The 20,350-nt window shown below is 41.0% G+C and overlaps 2 protein-coding genes across 6 annotated transcripts; both read left to right on the forward strand.

Moving 5' to 3' along the window:
- Nucleotides 1-297: 297 nt before the first annotated feature.
- Nucleotides 298-12,817, forward strand: kpna4 (karyopherin alpha 4 (importin alpha 3)). The gene is made up of 17 exons (XM_058633078.1): nucleotides 298-515; nucleotides 1,910-1,954; nucleotides 2,139-2,228; nucleotides 4,015-4,044; nucleotides 4,183-4,235; nucleotides 4,539-4,634; nucleotides 4,931-5,016; nucleotides 5,395-5,481; nucleotides 5,574-5,743; nucleotides 7,037-7,081; nucleotides 7,227-7,358; nucleotides 7,600-7,728; nucleotides 8,341-8,445; nucleotides 8,613-8,684; nucleotides 9,951-10,113; nucleotides 10,212-10,306; nucleotides 10,506-12,817. Exons 1-17 carry the CDS (start codon nucleotides 447-449, stop codon nucleotides 10,599-10,601), a joined length of 1,563 nt encoding a protein of 520 aa, XP_058489061.1. The 5' UTR covers nucleotides 298-446; the 3' UTR covers nucleotides 10,602-12,817.
- An 87-nt stretch (nucleotides 12,818-12,904) lies between these two features.
- trim59 (tripartite motif containing 59) lies at nucleotides 12,905-18,748 on the forward strand. 5 transcript variants are annotated; one of them, XM_058633086.1, is made up of 5 exons: nucleotides 12,905-13,675; nucleotides 16,079-16,389; nucleotides 16,514-16,735; nucleotides 16,840-17,049; nucleotides 17,726-18,748. In XM_058633086.1, the coding sequence occupies exons 1-5, from the start codon at nucleotides 13,642-13,644 to the stop codon at nucleotides 18,314-18,316; spliced, it is 1,368 nt and encodes a 455-aa protein (XP_058489069.1). In that variant the 5' UTR covers nucleotides 12,905-13,641; the 3' UTR covers nucleotides 18,317-18,748. The 5 variants fall into 5 exon arrangements, with proteins under 5 accessions (XP_058489069.1, XP_058489070.1, XP_058489071.1 ...); XM_058633087.1 differs by having other exon boundaries at nucleotides 17,741-18,748; XM_058633088.1 differs by having other exon boundaries at nucleotides 17,744-18,748.
- The last annotated feature ends 1,602 nt before the right edge of the window (nucleotides 18,749-20,350 follow it).

Below are 20,350 nucleotides of genomic sequence, written 5' to 3' on the forward strand. Positions count from 1 at the left end.
AAGTTGCTAGAAATATACTGTAAATAACAAAGTAGATATGTGAGTACAGATACGTGAATTGTGTGAAAGTACAGCAATAGTATTTGTACTTTATATAATCTGTGACTATGAGTTTATCTGTAAGGGATCTAGGGGAAAATATACAATATATTTTATTATTATCATTTTTAGAATTGAGTGTAAGGATTAAATGCAAATAGGGCTCGTGTTGTTATGTATGGCGCGTTCCGCAGTGAAACCAATGACAGTACCGGGGGTTTCCCCACCCTTCCTTCCTCCCGCCCTCCTCCTCCACCACCGGCATTCCCAGCATGCACCTCGCACACAGCAGCAAAAAATAGTCCGCTAACGAACGGCTGAGAAAAGGGAACTAGAAAAAAACGGGGCTAGCTCACCAGCTAAAATCCACGAGTTTAACCGAAATCGCCACCACCGCAACTGCTAACATGGCTGACAGCGAGAAACTGGACAACCAGCGGCTGAAGAATTTCAAGAATAAAGGCCGCGATTTGGAGGTAAAAGTGAATGTAAATTGGCGGCGAGGATGTCTTGCTTTTCGTCGCCGCCGCTGCCGCTCTGTGCGCGGCCAGCTTCGCCTCCTGGCTTCCCTGTGACGTCGTTTCTAATTTTCACCGTTGGGAACTTTGAGCCCTGCGCTCCAGTCTGGGCCTTCGCGGTTCACCCGGTCTAGGTCGCCGGTTTTGATTGCGTGGATTGTTTTTCGGGGTTTCACTGTGTGTCTTCATGGCGTGAAAAAATATATCCAATGAGGTTATGAAACATGCCAGAGTTTCCCTGGTTGCGCTCTGCTAGCCAGGCCCGCGGGGGACATGCTAGCTTAAGTGAAGCAGTTCATCCACTGGATCAGCGTGTTAGTCACTCGACTACTCGATGTGATTTTAAAATGCACATCCGTAGTTGTCTTCGAGTGATATTTTATTATCAATGAGCGGAAGATTACCGCCATTGTGTTAATTCGCAAGTTAGCTAGCCTGCGTGCTAGCTTGCACAGTTAAGCTCGGTGGCTGCAGTTCCACCCATCCCCCGTCTTTATCATCAAAAACAATGGCGGAAACCAGCCAGTCTCTTCGCCGGGCAGTTATATATTCCTTAAAAATCACACCGTGTTGTGTATTATGAAATGTATTTTGTGAATACGTAACGGCGACACAAGCACCGAATACAAGGTTATCACGAACGGGCAGCTCGTGAACACGATCACATGACAAATGGATCAAAGCTACACCTCGTACCCATAAGTTAGAAGTTGTTTTTCAGACGGTTCAGCATGTAAAGATGCATATGCACTGGATATACTCATACATCCAGTTAGGCAAGTAGCGACACACCAACGGAAACGTGTTGTCTCACTCGGTTTCACTTTGGTATCACTATCATGAATAGGGACATTCGTTCTTATGTTATGAAGGCACTACTTTCTGCGTAATAAAAAGTAGAGGAATTAACAAAAGCTAATTGGGTAAATCCATTTTAATCTAATGCAGTCTGGTATAACCGTTTTGCAATAACATTGAATCCACCCACAATGCTTGGGTGGATTCAATGTTATTGCAAAATATATACCATAATGCAATTTGTACATAATGGTTTTATGAGTAATACAGACAACATGGTATCTCTCAAAGAATATGGCCCTGCAGCACTCCTATTAAGACATATAAAGCATTCTTGCAGTTTCTAAAGCTGAGTCATATGAGGTCAGACTGGTGCTTGGTGCTCTCACACATCGAGTGTGGGTTCTTGACTGAGACCGCTGATCAGCTCTCCTCTCACACTCTAGACTCTGATTTTAGACTGTGGCTGGATTTCATATTTTGAGTTGGTGTTTATCTCTCAAGGGAATACAGGTTTCTTGAAATATGATGTATATTCTCTCTCTTTCCTTTAGACCATGAGAAGACAGAGGACTGAGGTAGTGGTGGAACTCAGAAAGGTAATCTTAACTCATTGACTGCTATAGATGACAATTCTACCACTGCTCTGAAAATGGCTGGCAGCCAATGTTAATTGTGCTGTATCATGTACAATCCCCTATGGGTTAATATTTTGATTTGAAAATGTTATCCTAAAATGCTGTGAATATGCATGAAGTCATATTTCTGCTTCCTTCACCACAGAACAAAAGAGATGAGCACCTCCTGAAGAGGAGGAATGTGCCCCATGAAGATACCTGCGACGACTCTGATGTTGATGGAGAGTTCAGATCGGTACAGTTGATCTTCTTCTGCTTAAATGCGCATTAGTAAATAATAACATGTTTTTATGAGGTTATGAAACATGCCAGTTTCCCTGCCCATGCCAGAGTTTCCGTGCACGAAGCAGCACATTTGTCAGTTTTTAAATCTGTACTGTATTGAATGAGTAAGGGTTTTTCTCACTGGACATGCTTACATTTTGTACATGTAATGCTGCCTCCTTAGTTCTCCTTCCACACTGCCAGTTGGGTGAGGTGTAAGTGTGAACAAACATGCAGATTGTTTTCCTGTGCACTGGTTGTTGTCCCATTTCCCTGAAGTAAGAGTCCAGTTTCCTTTACACCTTCCTCAGTACAAACATTACAGTGGACCTAGTATTACTGTGCTTCATTGGGAGTTTTAGGAAAAAAAAGTTATGTTTTCTTGGCTAATTTACATTTTAGAGGGCTTTCTTTTTTGGATTACGGCCTTTCTACTTGTGTTAATGCTACTGTGAACCCATTTGTGAAATTTTAGATGTAACCCTGTAATGTCACAAGCAAAATGTGGATAAAAGCCATGTTTTTTACAGTAACAGGGTCACAGAAAATCCATCAGTTGATCAGGAATCCCATCGTTGGGTGGCAGCACTGGGTCAAAATGGCCACTCGGCAGCTGAAAAAAATGTAATCACAGTAACTGCTTGGTGGCAGTGAGAGCGCTGACTTGAAATGGGCTACTTCAATATATCAACCAAGACATGCTACTGAGTCACTGCATGACATTAGAGAGGCCTCAGTGGGACCATGTGTTGGCCATCTACTTCACAAACCCTCTGGAGCTAAGTGACTAGTCACTGTAAAGCGTTGATTGTTTTGCTTCAACAGGTTTTTAACATTATGGCATATTTTTGAGGAGCTCTCTCAAAATGAATACTTTACCCCTGTGTTTGGCTGCCAATCCCATTGTTGATCAATCAGATGTCTCTTAAATCCTCACTGTCACACAACTTTGTCCTCACTCCTCCCTTTTGATTGTTTGTCACACCTTTTTAAAAATGTTCACAACAGTTATCGCTTACCGTAATTGTGGGATGTAAATACTGTAAACACAGCTGCAAGTACATGCTTATTGGCATTCATGAAATAACCCTTTTCTTTATTTCCTTATCTGATAGTTCTTAGTCCACTGCTTTCCAAAATGTTAAGTTTCACATGCTTTGAGCTGCAACAGCTGTTGGTCAGTGTGTATGCTTATCAATAGCAGTGACCAAGTACATTAATTAACACTTGCAGTCATGGGGAGGCTGTTGAAAGGGATAGTCGAGGTCTTTACTTGAGGATCTCTCTCTACACCCAGCACTGAACTCTCTGTACTGGACATCAATTGAGTTTGCCAGTTGGCGTATTATTGTGCTGAGTGCTGGTCTGCACGTCCAGTCTGTTGACTGTTACAGCAAAGCACCACTTGGATTCAAACAACATTGCAAGTCACTACTTTGTCCTCATGGCATTTATCCATTCCTGGTCACAGTTCTCAGTGGTGCTTGGTGACTTGATGCACAAATAATCAATTTTGGAATGGCTGTTTGAATGTAAGGGAATTGGTGAACACACTTGCACACTGCTGACCCTCTCCTGGTCCTGCCAGGATACACACTCTCCATAGTATTCACATGTGGTTCAAAGTAATAACTATTTTTCCACAATATTCACTTGAATATTTACCAGTATAGAGAATCTTCACATCTCAGTTTATTTACTGTATATGTTAAGTTCTTGACTGATGACTTTTCAAATTTTTTTTTCTTTTTTTTTAGCAAAACACCTCTCTTGAAGCAATAGTACAAGTAAGTTTTATGTTTAATTTATTTATGCATTGTAATTTTGACCATTATCTGCTTACATTTGACAGCATGCTGTTTCAAAGGATATATTGTTTTTAATTTTGTTTGTGACCCAGTTTGCTTATTCTTGTTGCATTGTAGAATGCTACCAGTGATAACCAAGGCGTCCAGTTGAGCGCTGTTCAGGCTGCAAGGTAAGGCTACACTTCTTCCACCGCTCTCTTGGACTCCACTGAAAATTATTTCTCTTTTTGTAAAAGTGTTGATCGCACATATAAATGTCTTTCACACCTGCTGCTGCAAAAAAAAATAAAAATTGGTTCATTCAGGCTGGTGTGAGCACCATCCAACAAACGCAAGATGATTGATTTGGAATGTGAAGATGCCTCGCATTCTTAACCTGTTTCTCCCTGCATGTAATTTATTTTTTGCTGGTATGTGTTAGTACAGCTATGCAAGTATCATCATGGTCTTCGGTTTTCTCTTTGTTTTGGTAGGAAGTTGTTGTCCAGCGACCGTAACCCTCCCATAGACGACCTGATTAAGTCTGGGATCCTTCCTATACTGGTTCACTGCCTGGACAGAGATGACAAGTAAGTGGGCTGCAGTTCTGTTTGTCTGCATGTTGCAGTGAATCATCACATTGGGTGTGTGATAATTATAGTACAAGTTAGCACTTTCCTCGGATCAGGTTGAGTTCATGTACACCTCAGAGGTATGTAAATGAGGCTGCAGGATTTAGCCCAGGCGACATGTGAACAGTGTGGCTGTTGCATAAATACACCCCATTTTCACTCTCCATGATTGGCGTGTTTGATACTTTTTCTCAATCTCACTCATTTTAAATAGTAAGTACAACTATCTTCATCCATCTCTTGCCTCCCTTTAGCCCATCTCTCCAGTTTGAGGCAGCCTGGGCTTTAACCAACATAGCATCTGGAACCTCAGAGCAGACTCAAGCCGTGGTCAAGTCCAGTAAGTGCCATTGTTTCACAACTTCTGTCTGTTTTATGTCTCCGTGTCTTTCAAGTGGGCATCTTACAGTATTAGCATGTTTAGTAAGATTTTGAATTCTCCACTAATGATTGATTTGAGGAGTGCAGTTCTGTGTGGAAAACATCATTATGCTCATCTGTGTAGTCGGTTGTCATGGTTAAGTCAAGCACATTTACTTATTTTCAAAATTAGATATCTTCCGCTAAATCGCTCAGCCTTAATTTTGCTGCTGTTTCTATGATCTGCCTTGGTGTCTGTGCTGTTTTGATCATGAATTTATTGAGCACCTAAACAAAAGCAGCACATCAGATCTAGAAAATATTCTTGACTGAGACTCATCTGTTTTCTCCTGTGCAGACGCTGTGCCGCTGTTCCTGAGACTGCTTCACTCTCCTCACCAGAATGTGTGTGAACAGGCTGTCTGGGCTCTGGGCAACATTATAGGTGAGTCACTGTCATTATAAACTTGAGTGTGTTTCGAAAGGAAATAAATCTGTCCTAAAAAATGACATGCCGTGCCTGTGTGTTATGTTCAGGTGATGGCCCTCAGTGCAGAGACTATGTGATCAGCTTGGGGGTGGTGAAGCCCCTGCTCTCTTTTATCAGTCCCTCCATCCCCATCACCTTCCTCCGCAATGTCACCTGGGTTATGGTGAATCTGTGCCGCCACAAGGATCCTCCACCACCCATGGAGACGATCCAAGAGGTGAATATATCATGCGTGTTAAGAAAAGGAGTGAGAGGTGCCAGATTATGAAATACAGTGGACTGTTTGAGTAAAGGGTGTGTTAGTGTTTTTTAAAGGTGGAAGGACACTGAATGATCACATCCTTACCCAGTGCATCATCTCATGCATGATTTGCCCTCATTTGGCAACAGTTATTTTTAGGAAGATGGATCCATCAAAGGAGACAAAAGACAAAGTTGACATTTTAGCTATTTTTGATTTTATACTGGACAAGCATGGTATGTCCAGCATGGATAGCTCACCTGCTAATCCTGTAAATAGGATGTGTGTAAAAATAACAGGAAGTGTACCAACTGTAAATAGTCCAGGAAACTTCTAAGGCGATCTTCACTACTTGGCTGGAGTTAAGTTTGAAGACATTTCGCCTCTCATTCAAGAGGCTCCTTCACTTCTGAATCTTCAGTTCTAAAGAAGCATCTTGGATGTGTTGGAGTTGAAACATCTTCAAAATGAGCTCAAGGAAACCTGCAGCTAACTCTTGAACATGGCTGATCATTTGAAAAAGAGAATCCATTAGTTTGTAATTTTTTAAAACTAGATGTCTCCGTTCTATGTTTAGAGACTTGTGTGTTGGGGGAGAAAAAATCACTGAGAAAAACAGAGGAAACTGACTGATGCTTCCTTAATTTAATTTATTAATTTATGGACATTAGGGACAATGTATATTGATAAACATTTAAATGTGAATATGTCAGGTTGTAGCCTGAGGCTAATTTCCACCTGTAGACCTACATATAACACTTAAATTAACATAGAAGTAAAAAGGGATTGTGTCAATGAGATGATGATCTTTTTAATATACATTGGTCAGGTCAGATATAGGAAACAGATTGAAATGCTGTCGGCCCTAATTTAATTTACCTGTTAGTTCAGGAAATGCACCAGATCACTTTAATATTAGAGCTAATATTGATTACTCTGTTATTGGATGTAGTAAAGGCTCCAGTTTAGTCCAGACGTTACAAAGCTAATTTGAGATTACTTGTATATTTTGGGCAGCAGTGAGACTTTCATGGCTGTCCTGAAATCTAAGAGTTAATAGTGTATTGTTGTTTGGCGAGGAGGAAGATATGAGTGCCATCTGTGTTCTGGCTGCTGCTAAAATAAGGGCACATATATGTTGATGTTTGGTATAAGCAAAGGTTTTCCAGAAATTGCAGAAGTAGTGACTCAGCAGCTGTCGTTATTTATTGATCAGATCAGAACATTTTTCTCCATCTAATCATTTTTTTCCCTTTTATTTTTTTTCAGATTCTTCCAGCTCTCTGTGTGCTGATCCACCATACGGATGTCAGTGTGAGTATACAGAAATGAAACGGCTCATGGATGATACCTATCCTGTATTTACAAATGAAAGTTCTTGCCAAACCATTAGATGTTTAATGGAGGCTGAGTACAAAGTAACATTTATTTAAATATTTTGGCATTTTTCTGCCTCCAGATCCTGGTAGACACAGTGTGGGCTCTTTCTTACCTGACGGACGCCGGGAACGAGCAGATCCAAATGGTCATCGACTCTGGCATTGTCCCTCAGCTGGTCCCTCTGCTCAGCCATCAGGAGGTCAAAGTTCAGGTATGGCACTGTTGAGGTTTAAACAAATAAACCTCATTAATTCTTAAAACATGATTCTAGATTATAATTTTGTTTAAACACATTGCAGAAGAGTCATGCAACATGTAAGCTATGTGCTGTTGTCATGACAACATTGGATACATTATTAAATGTAGTTTTAGTATCATGCTAAGACATGTTTTTATTTTTTTGAGATGCATATTATCATTTAAACAAATTCACGCCTCCTCTCCTCATGCAGACTGCGGCCCTGAGAGCTGTTGGGAACATAGTGACTGGTACAGATGAACAGACCCAGGTGGTGCTTAACTGTGACGCCCTCAGCCACTTCCCTGCCCTCCTTACCCACCCGAAGGAGAAAATCAACAAGGTATATAAAATATGCTCTATCCTCCTCCTACACACACTGACAAAACCTCGGACTGTGACTTCAGTTATTTGGAAGTGATGAAATCAGAGACATGGTGCCAGTGTGAATGCGGTGTGAGAGATAATAGAAGGGGACAGATGGCTAATTGCAGGACTTCCAAACACGAGGAACCGCGAGGATGAAGACAACGAAGAAGAGTAGTTATAATTAGTGGAATGGGTTGGGGAGGGGGAGGGTATTAGTCTGTGTGCATGTCATTGTGTGTATGATAAACTGGGTTGGGGGCCAAAGGGTGCAGAAACCATGTGTTGCTGCTGATGCTGGAGTGCATCTGAGATCGGTCACTGATAAAATGAGGCCTCCTTTGTGACCTGAACGATGATTAGAGCCTCAACAGTTGCCCTTGCCCCACCCACAGCACTCTGTCTCGACCAGAGGTCTGTCTTTCTGAGCTGACCTCTGGATTCTGATCCAGCTCGGAGACAAAACAAATGTTTTCTAGCTTTCTTAAAAGGAATGGGCAGTTACTTGACTTGCCTAAAACCTGTCTCAACAATATCCGACTTTTTTCAGCTTTGGTAGAAAATGTCACTTGTGCTTTCTCTCCTGCAGGAGGCAGTATGGTTCCTGTCAAACATCACAGCAGGCAACCAGCAGCAGGTGCAGGCCGTCATTGATGCCAAGCTAGTCCCTATGATCATACATCTGCTTGACAAGGTTTGTATCTATTCACATTATCTATGCTGGGTCATGTCCAAAAATTCACTGAACCAGTAGGAACTTTCTTGAAAAGGTCCAACTGCAACTAATTTAATGATATTTGGATGTATTTGTCTCACAAGAATTACATAATGTGTTACTCATGCTGAATGTAAACATTTTAGGGAGACTTTGGCACTCAGAAGGAGGCAGCCTGGGCCATCAGCAACCTGACGATAAGTGGGAGGAAAGATCAGGTAAGACCCTTTTCTTCAAAGTAGGGATGGGAACGACAATTTGAGAGTCGATTGTCGAGGCACCCGTGTCGAATTTTTGTCGAATCATGGCGGAGGAAAATGTTCTACACTGTACTACTTAATTTAAGGCTCAAAAACATGGCTGTAATGTCCAATATTGACAATCAAAGCAGTGACCAACAACTAAACGAAACAAAAAGAGAACAATCACACTGATCTAATCACAAATAAAATCAAACAGCAGTGAGAGTAAAATAGGTAATAGAGATTTACGGCTGAGCACCTGCTGCTAAATATCAATAATCCATCCGAAGCAATGTTGTTTTCAACAATTAATACCCGCAGCCGCCAGCTACATTAATTGTAGTAGCAGTCTGCTAAACATATGTTGTTATGGAACACAGTAGCTGCGCAGATCCTCTAGGTCAACTCATTTCTGCCTCATTTCAGATCTAGTCAATATGTTAACCTGTGTATTATTTATTTATTTCAACCGCGACCTACCCGCACGCAATCCCCCGGCTTCGCGAATTAGTGATGTGTGCAGGTGTAACCGCCAACCGTGCATCTCTAATAGGTGAACTTATCTCATAATTTCGGCCTAGTTTTTGTTTAAGAACACAAGCGTGTCCATGTGTTTGGGAAGAACGCGAGTGCAGAGTCTATCCACTATTAATCCCACGGCAGAGAAAACTCTCCGCTGCCACGGATGTGGCATGAATGCAGAGGTAGACTTTCACCAGACGGCTCATGTTTTTGAACCTGCGCTCGGATCTTGACTGGGTGAAATGCCGTCTTTTGTGTAGTGCACTTTATGATGTTTATTTGAATAGCCAATGTAATGACTCGAAAGACACAATGCAATTCACAAATACACATGAAAATCCCACAAGCCATTTCTACTTTTTTTTATCCCATTTTTTTTTTTTGTGAAGGCCTGTTGATTGTCAGTCGTTGTCAGTCAAAAAAGTCCCATCCCTACTGTAAAGTACTTCAATCTGGGACTAAAACTTGATCCACATAAGAATCTTTTGTTTTCCACCGATTCAAATTTATATATTTTTCTCTGGTTTTTGTTGTGAATATAAATAAGTTTGCCATGTCACAATTAGTTATTGTCAATTTTGTATTTGAATCCAAACAGAAATATAACATGAACAAAACTGTACATTTGCAAATGGGAACATGACGATCTTCCATTATGTTCTCCTATAACTCATCCGATTACTAATACACAGTACATCTCTGCTCCCGTGCTCTTTACAGGTTGCACACCTCATTGAGAAGCAGGTGATTCCTCCATTCTGTAACCTGCTGACTGTGAAGGATGCTCAAGTTGTGCAGGTTGTCCTTGATGGCCTCAGCAATATCCTCAAGATGGCCGACGACGAGGCTGAATGTATTGCTAACCTCATTGAAGAATGTGGTGGTGAGATCCTTGTGCTTTCTCTCCTTTTTTTTCACTGATTTTAAATAGAAAATTTGGGACTGAGTGTTCGAATCAGGGATTTTTTTTTTTCTACACAGGTTTGGAAAAGGTGGAACAACTCCAGAATCATGAAAATGAAGATATCTACAAATTGGCTTATGAAATTATTGATCAATTCTTCTCATCTGACGATGTGAGTATTTCTTATGTGTATTTAAGTATTGATTCTGAAAATTACTCTCGTATTGTGTTTTCCTGTCAAAGTTTAGTCAGTATTATAGAGCCTCTGGAATCGTAACAACTTTCTGACAGGCTGCACACTGAGAGGTGTAATGGCTGCCCTCCACAGTTCAAAGTTCATTGTTAATTATGTGTTGCATTGTCTCATTCAGCTTGATGAAGACACCAGCCTGGTCCCAGAGTCCATCCAGGGTGGAACTTACGGCTTTAACTCAGCCAACGTGCCAACCGAGGGATTCCAGTTCTAGACGGCATCTGGGGTATTCTGGAGTTTTGTTCACGATGCAGCACTCTGTTCAACATAAAAAAAAATTAGGAGAGAAAGAGCGAGAGAGAGCGAGAGTGTGAGAAATTTGGTCCATTGTGCTTAGCTCGTGGGATCCATGGCTGCATCTTATCTGAAAGAAAAATGTGTGGATTTCATTTGGCATTCCAGGGGAACCAGCCCAAATGAAGTTTGAGATGGCGAGTGGGTGCGAGTGAGAATGAGTGGCTACATGTTGCAAAAAAAGCAAAACATCTACATCGAATGCGTTGAGAGACATGCTGACATAACTTCTGTGTTATTGGAGCTGTCGTCTTCGGAAAACTACTTCAAATGACAACAAAAAAACAAAAAACTTGATGTCTGCCCAGGGAGAACCAAGGACATCCAAAAATATGAAATCAAGAAATGAATATGACTATAATTATCAACTGAGATGAACAACAAACCATCACAATTCTGCGGTCCTCCGACTAGAGAGGGCGCCACCCTCAATGTGCCCCTCCCCCAATCGGCCACGCTATCAGACATGTGTGTGAATGGACCCATTGTGTATGAATGTCTGGACTCAGTGCTGAGGAGCCAGGTTCATCTCCTCCAACAAGACGCCCTGATTGGGGCACCATCCTCTCCCCCTGGTGGGCGGGGCCAGGAGTCCGGCTGCGCGTGTCGCGTGTGCGAGAGAATGGACGGATGAGTTGTGTGTGCTTGGCTGCGTGCGTGACTGGGAGTATGCAAGGCTGGGTGAGAACGCATGCAGAGATGTGGGGAAAAAGATACAATACAACATCTGAAGAGAAACAAAATTGAGAAACGCAACAATGAGATAATTATCAAAGGTTTCAGGAAAGAAATTCTACCTTTGAATGAGAGGCTGATCCTCCATATCCCTTAAAGGAAGAACTTTGAATATGAAATCAAATCGTCATCACAAAGATTATATTTTTTGTTCTGAGTTATTATGTTGGTATTAATTGACACTGGACAATGCTAATGGCATGAGTTGAGCAGCATTGCATTGTATGAAGATGCATTTGGTGGCTTTTGGGCTTTTCTTTTTGCCTCCAGTGTGTTCCTTTTATGATACTTTTTTTTTTAGTTTCAGCTTTTAGTTTCATTGCTTCTGTAAAGGTGATTGACGATGATCGTGTTCCACCCTCTTACCAGAACCCTAACCTAAGCACCAGACGTGGGCTTGACGCTGTGAAATTCTGACACCATCACTATAATCAACCAAATGGCCTGTTCTCCTTGTGACACTTAATTATTTGTCCTTCAATTTTCAGCAAAATCACTGCTTTGCAGTATTGTTGCCATAGCTTTGACTTATCACCAAGGGAGAAGAGAACAATGGCCATTTCACGTAGGATTGTGAATCATAACCTTTGCATGTACTAAACTATAGCACAGTTAATTTTAGGATATTTTAGTTTCCTTAGGCTGTGGATACAGTGTAATTTTCATTTTAAGTAAAACTGTGCTTAAATGTTACATGTTTCCCCCTCCCTTACCCCTCACTAGTGTCCAATTTGCTAAATAATCTTTATGGTTTTGCACATTTACTGCAAAGTGAGGCCTGAAGTCTTTCTGAAGGTGTTGGACAGTTTTGTGGGTTTTGACCGGCCAACAGCCTTTACATTATGCATCACTCAACCACAATCTTTGTTGTATTTCTAGAGTAATCCAATGATGCTTCTTATTGATACTTGAGAAAATAATGACTTGGATTTCAGGAAGCAGTAATCGATCTGCTAATGTATCTCGGCTAGACTTAGAGGGGATCGAACTTCCCTTTTCTCAAGGTAAAAGGGGATTTGAGGAGTTGTTGTGAATGGGTTCTCCTGAATAATAAATAAACCCATGAACAAGTTTGCTGTACATTTAGTACTTTGCAGTCCTTAACCCCATACTCCTCTTTCCTATTATACCAGCTAGGTGTACCAAGCTTACCCTTTTCCATTTTTGTGTTAACTTCGAACACTGTAGTAAATGATTATACATTGTGCTCATAAACCTTCTGTTGAACATAGGGGTATTTTTTTTTTGCAGCATTCCTTGTTCGCAAACATGTGGTTTCAAATCTAAAATTATTAAATGGAAGACGAAAACGTTGGTTTGCCCCCTAAAAAAAAACAATTTTGGGGGAGATAGGCTATACAGGATAGGTTGTCTTTGAGAAAATAAATAGTGAAACCCAAATTGTGAGACTGTATGTGTGTGTGTGTGATCTGTTGTGGAGAAGTGGTATGATTAACATTGTCCTGTTAAATTCCTAATTTTCCTTCTTAAAATGTGCTCATTGGCCCTTTTATTAGGTACACAGGACGCCCAAGAAAGTGGCACCCAACATGATCTTCTGCTACTGTAAGATTTGACATGTTGTGCATTCGGTTTGTCTTCATCTCTTCCTTGCTTGCTATCCTATCATTTTGAACCAGTCTGGTCATTTTCCTCTTGAAAATCCGTCAAACTGCAGTTTCTGTAAGAGCACCAGCAACCAAAACATGTTCAAACCAACTTAAATCACCCTTTTATTTTTAATATTCTGATACTTTGAACTGCTGCAGCTCTTGTTGACCGCTGCTGTCATGTGATTGATCAGATATTTACGTCAGACGTGTACCTAATAACTTGGCCGATGATGAGCGTACGTATAACGGCCGACGTGCAGGTTTTCCTAACGGTTGAGCTTTAATTCAAAATTCGAGAAACTAGATCCAGATTGGCCAGTGAGTCCTCACGCATGCGTATTAAGACAAGTGGGGGAAAAAAATGATGCTTTCGAAGCACTTGTATTTAAATTGTTCTAGGATTCGTTATGAACCAGGACCGTTCTTCTCTATATTCACATAGATAACTGATTTATTTAGAGTCGCAAAGTATCAACCAAAGTAAAATGTATGAAGTTTACATTGGGCATGTGTGTTTTTCACATGCTCGCTCGCTTTCTGTTGTAAGTCGTAGGAATTTACTGAGAGCATTTGAACGCAGCTCGAGAAGTAGGAGGAAATGAACGCTCTGTTATGGCGCAGACTGAGGCGCTACTCCGAGCTAACGGTGAGTAGTAACCGATGTTAGTCGCTGAAAAAAGTTCACAGTTATGTCTACAAGTTTAATATGTGTATTATTCAAAGAAAAAGACGACAGCTAATGCCGAACAGGTTGCCTTAGAAGTACAAACTACACGTTTTTAAAAGTTGCATTTCTAGAACTCGGGCGTGTTCGGTTAAATGTTATGATAAAATGGGATTCTCTTCTTTGCTTAATGATTGAAATGTGGCAGAAGTCTTGCAACATTAACCTAAATAAACTTTATTCAATTTTAAGGGAAAAAGAGGACGGTGTTTAACTCTAGTTTAATTCTAAATAAAAAGTAAGATGGGGATTGGTTAGTACCGGTTGCACACACTTGTCCAAACAGCGGGGAGTGGCACAATGACATTTGTTAATAATGAGCTGTCACGTTATTTTCCTCCATATTTAAAGTTGTGTGCAACATTAACAGCATACACCAGGGTTTCTCTCTCGAGGTCTTGGTGACCCACTGCCCTGCATGTTTGTAGATGCTTCCCTGCTACTACACACCTGATTCAAATGTCAGCTCATCAGCAAACACTGTTGGAGCAGGGAAACACATGTAGGGCAGGGGGTCACCAGGATTGAGAAACTCTGACATACACTTTATAATATACTGTGTGTATATATATATATATATATATATATTTTTTTTTTATAATTTATTTTCTCTATCTTCAGTTACTGCTTTTGTTCTGATATATTGATGAAGTCGCAGCAGACCACCTGTTTGAATTTGGGCGCCATCTTGGCTTCAGTTTATGGCAACATCAGGTTTTGTTGTGTAGATGATCATGGACAACAACAAAGTGTGTGTCTGTGGGAGTTGGGCCTGTGTGTGTGCTGACATAAGGCCTCCTATTGTCAGTGTGGTACTGGTTGTAACTGTAGAACACACACTACAACTGATCCTGTAACAGGAGCTAAATTTGCAGTTAATCAGTTACTTCAGTCTTCACGGTTTTAAAGAGAAGCACTTATGTACCATTAGTGATAGGTCTAGTAGTTATGGGACGATACACAAAAGATTTATCTTTGTCAAACTCTTTAAGGAGATTAAACAGAATTATTTTTCTTAAAATAATGTCGTCTAATCTTCAGCAGGTTTTTACACTGAGAGGTCCGCCTCACTTCTCTCTTCAAAGTACCTCGAGATGGAAGATAAAATATCTTTCCAAGACATCAAAGTACACTTTGCCTTTTTTCATAGCGTCTATTTTGACATAGAGCACAGGTGTGACTGATCACATTAACTACATCTTTGTTCAGTTCATGTAAATCAGGACAGTGTAACCGTGAACCAGCAGGCACCGTCAAACTGAGGAAGCCGAATGGAAGTTGGCCATTGTTCATTTGATTATTTCAACCTGTTTTTCCCCCAACTGTGACCTGTCAGAATATCACATGTAAGGTACAGTAACAACTACTACAAAAGCAAGAGGATGGAGATAAATGTGTTTAAGTTTTCATTCCAAATGTGCATAAATATTGTAACTGGGGTGACCGTTTGTGATGTTGCTCCAAATTAAACAAAGGTTATTATTGATGAAAAATATTTGAAAATGAATTTCATTAAACAGCATATGTTTCCAGGGTTACCAAAGGCACTTGAAAGTTTTTGGAATTTTCCCTAAATAGACTTAGATAATTAAAAGTGCTTGAATTTTGTGCAAGAAAGAATTAAAGTGTCCTGCGATTGCTTGATGTACATAAACTAGGCCTATGCAGAACTAATGTCGAGTGTTGTTGTAGACACTGTCCACTGTCTCTCTTTGCTGTTGACACAAGGTTCCATGCAGAACAATGAGTGAGGAATGTTAAATGAGTGAGAGAAAATGATGTGATGCCTGGGGAAATGCAAAGTCCAGGTCACAAAAGAAAATTACAAAGACAGGCTATAATGAAAGCTGTACCTGTTCACACAGAGAAAAGCTCTGCCGCTTTATTTAAAATGCTTAAAGATGAGGAAATGAAGTAGGGAAGAACAGAAAAAGTAGCAGACTCCTGCTGTGAAAGATGTTCTGATACTGGCAAAATCACTGGGACAGATAAGGGAAAAATTAAATTGTAAAATCCAATATAATCCAAAAATTCTACATATTACGTGTTGTAATCTACTTAATTCACAATTTCACAGTTCGAGAGTTATTTCGTTGAAATAGCTCAGTAAATGCATCAGGACAAAAGTGTGACTATTAGACTGATATCAGTATCGGTAGATACTCAAGGTTGTGATATCGGAATTTTTGGATTATATTGGATTTTACAATTTTATTTTTCCCTTATCTGTTCCTGTGATTTAGCCAGTATCAGAACATTTATAGGATCTCTAGGATGTAAATTCACTGTACAGTTGAAGCAAGTCAATATGTTTCCGCTGAACAGGTGCGACACGTAGGGCTTCATTCATCCTGCAGTCCTACCAGACTACCCTTGTCTCCACCATGGACATCATAGAGGAGGACCTGACCTGCTCCGTGTGCTACTGTCTCTTCTCTGACCCGCGAATCCTGCCGTGCTCACACACCTTCTGTAAGGCCTGCCTGAACAGCTTACACCAAGAGTCCACAAACCACGGCATGTGGCTGCCTCCAATTCAAATTAAATGCCCCAACTGTCGCAGCATGACGGGGCATCTCCCCAGGGGTGTCGATGCTCTACCCACCAACATGTCTCTGAAGGCCATCATTGAGAAAGTAGGAGCGAACCACTGTTTTCTTTTTTCCCAGCTGAAACACTTTGTCAGTTTGAAAATCCCCTCGCTAGGCTGTCTCTTTGCTGCTTAATTTTGTTGTCTCATATGTTCATTTCCTGTCGTAGTACCAGCGGGACAGTGTGTCACGCTCGCCCTCCTGTCCGGAGCACGGCGGGCAGCCTCTCAACATTTACTGCATCCGCGATCGACAGATGATCTGTGGATTCTGTCTGACTGTCGGGGAGCACCAAGGGCACTGCATCGATGACCTGCAGTTGGCTTTTGTCAAAGAAAAAGAGACGCCGTCGTCACTGCTGGCAACACTTTCTGAGAAGAGATGGGCAGAGGTGGGAAGTCCTCAGCCTCCGTGTCTGGGAACAATGTTGTATGTTATTATAACTCAATATATTAACTTTCCAGTTGTGCTGACTGCCATCTTTTCCTCCTCCAGGTGTGTGAGCTTGGGGAGCAGCTGGAGAAGGAAAAGGCTCACTGTGAAGCTCTGCTCAGCCAGGACAGAGAGGAAGTGAATCACTTTTTTCGGACGCTAGACGCGGTGCTGGCCAGGAAGAGACAGGCCTACCTGGAGGCCCTCGATAAAGCTGGAGCAGAGGTATCGCGGGCATATGAACCACTGATCCACAGAGTGCAGGAACTACAGGTGTGTTTCAGGGCTCAATTACACACGTATTATATTGTCCAAAATACGGTGGCCTGGAAGTGCAAATCATTATTACAAAATGTGAAACACTTTTATTTGATTTACTAATTTACATTAAAAAAATTTCTTCATACACAGCAGTCATTTAGCCCATCTTATATAGCACCACATCCTTTCAACCTGGCTTTCAAAATAAGAGCCACTGACTTCGTCTTTTTACTACTTCCTATAACAAACCTTTGCCATAACATTCACTGTGTAAGATAATTCTATGAAATAAAATAAACGTTTTAATGTCATTCCACAAGCCTTGTCTTGGCAGTTTGTCTTTTCTTAAAGAAAAAGAAAAAAATTGACTGCTCACTTTATCACTTCCAGGTTACTTGCAGCATTAGGTACATGCCCTCCTCCGGATCCTTGGGATTTGTGAAAGTGTTTTATGTTTTGTAAAGTTGTCTTCAAAAAGTAAGTTTGTCTCGAGCTTTGTCAAAGTGTTTCACATTTTGTTGTAATGGTTTGAACTTCCAGGCCACCTTACCAAAGTGATTAGTTTTGTCTGACAAACAATCTGAAAATGGGTTTGTTGAAAAAAAAAAAAAAAAATACCCCCAATTATTCTAACTTAGAGGTATTATTATAATTCGGTACCACTGATGCACTATAACACTGATAACAGTATTGTTTGCTGCAGCAGGAGCAGCAGGACCTGGTGTCTCTGGGCACATCAGTGACGCAGGACTCCCCGCTGGTTTTCCTGGAGAAGGTGCATTTGCTCAGAGAGAGGGTAGAGGAGTTTATTACAACCCCTCTGCCCTCGCTGATAAACCTCTCCATCAGCCCGCGGGCAGCCGAGTTCCTCCTGCAGCACTGGTCTGCTGTGACCATAGGCAGCCTGGAGGAAGCTCCTGTTCCCAAGGTGAGCTGCTGTTCCCGATGTGGCAGTGCCGAGTCAGGAAGACATGGCACCAACAGATGGGCATGGGACGTACGGCGTGACCTGCAGCCTTATTCCCCCGTGCTGCTGCTGCTGGTGCTGGCAGTGATGTGGTTGAACCAAGTTGAAGCCACATCACTTGGCTTCTCTCTACTGTCTCCATTCAGTGAGTTAGTCCACTGCCTGAACAGTGAGGTCATCTCTCCCGTATGGGACCTGGTGCGGTCGGTGTACTCAGTGATGGAGGCTGCCCTAGAGATGTGGAGCACACAGCTCTCCTCACTCAGGGTCATGGCTGTTCAGCAGCTGATGGCTTTATTTAAAACTCACTGAAAGAGACAAAAGTAAAACCTTCAATCTTTACACTCCTGAAGAAAAAGAAGAACTGTAAAATACCATATAAACAGTTGTTCGTTATTTGGATGTCGCACTTTATAAACATATTTATATAACATCCTGTATCTTCACAAATACTTTTTAAAACATAGCCCAACACAGAATCCTTACCAGGTCGTGATATTGCAGGTCCTTTCCATGTTTTTGTTAAAGACTGAGCATGTGTATATTGGGAAATTCATCTTAAGTGAAAGACCGGATATTGAATATAATTAAAACATTTTTTATAATTTTTTTTAGCTTCATTTCCCAGGGTTTCCCGGAGGACCAGTCAAAGCCTGTGACATCAGCTGCTCATTTGCATGTTTGAAAAAAAAAAACCACCACAAAAAATGTGGCAAATAAAAGGCTTTTGTCAAATTCTTAAAACATGTATTTGGTCATAATTCAAACCTTTTTCCAATACTGTGCACAAGTCTTAGGCCACCATAAGATTTGTTATTATAGCAATGCTATAATCACCATTCAGTATAATTATTTCTCAATCACTTTATTGGAATGTTGAATGTCAAGTGTTCAGTGCGACCTTTCCTTACACTTGAACTACAGCACGGCCCTGGTTCTCTTAAAACCTGGAGTGAAACCCTAATTAATGTTACTGATAAAACCTTTTGTCTGACTTTTTCACCCTTTAACACCTAAGCCTCAAAAATGTTGTTTTAACCATATAAGGGCCAGAAAATTCTCCAGTGAGTAAGTGCTTTTGCCCATTTTTCCAGAATAACTTTGAATCACTTTCCAGTGAAATGACCATAATTAACATTTGGCTTTGACTTGCAACTTATCTTTCAGAAACTGTTGGAATAGTTCCCAATAGTACATACCATCGCGTAATTACGGTAATGCAAATGTGTCGTCTTCGATATGCTTGGTGTTAAAGGGTTAAGAAATATCTGCTGTGAAAAAAAGTCAACTACACCAGGTTTATTCAGGACAAGCTGGAGCTTTACATGCACATGATGTACTGTCTGTGTTAATATATATAAGACTATCTTTCAGTCGTACCATTCCAGTCTAAATGCTCCTGATCACAGACATAACAGACATAAACACGGCGGCATGGTGGTTAGCACAGTTGTCTCACAGCAAAAAGGCCCAGGTTCTCCCTGTGTGTGCGTGGGTTATTTGGACGCTCTAAATTGAACGTGAGGGGTTGTTTGTCTCTGTGTGTGTTGGCCCTGTGATGAGGGTGTACTCCATTTTACACCCTATGTCAACTTTGCATACACCAGATTATGGTATTAAGTGTTTAATCTGTAGATTTGTACCAACTAACTACTAAGAATGTGTTACATCTAACACTAACCATACATTTTCAGCATTGCTTTGCCATAATCTAAGCAGAAATGTGCTTTACATTTAAATGTGTTGTCAGAGACTGGAGTTGACTTTCCCATCATGCAGTGGGACATTTCAGTAGCTTCCCTGGTGACATTGGTGCAGCTACTTGTGTCTCTTCTTACACACACACACACACACACAAACTATTTACAGCGATGGGAGCAGTGTGTGAAATGTATAACCTGCTGAATGGAAGCAGACACAGTGGGTTTCACCGGAGGCTTCCACAGATCATGTTCCTTCTCCACTGTATCCCTCACCACGATGCCTTTACCTTACTCACACTTGATGGCTTTATTGCCATGGACTTGTTGGTCCATCAGGACCAATACATCTGACACTTTATCTACAAATGTGCTCTCGTTCTCCAGCAATAGTTATACTACAGAATGAATCGTATGTAACAGATGTTACCAATACCTTTTGTAGTGGTTACATGTTTTATACATTTTGGATTAAAAATATATTTTAAAATGTTACCATAAATTTGTTGAAATGTTAGAATTTGTCATATTCAATGTTCAGCCACCATGTGTAAGCCATGCAGTGTACAGTTTAGGCACCAGTTCTTGTTGATGTGAGCTCCATGAACACGATTGCTGCACTTTGTGTGCGTGTGTAGAGTGAATT

Source organism: Solea solea, chromosome 7 (assembly GCF_958295425.1).
Source record: "Solea solea chromosome 7, fSolSol10.1, whole genome shotgun sequence".
NCBI lineage: Eukaryota > Metazoa > Chordata > Actinopteri > Pleuronectiformes > Soleidae > Solea > Solea solea.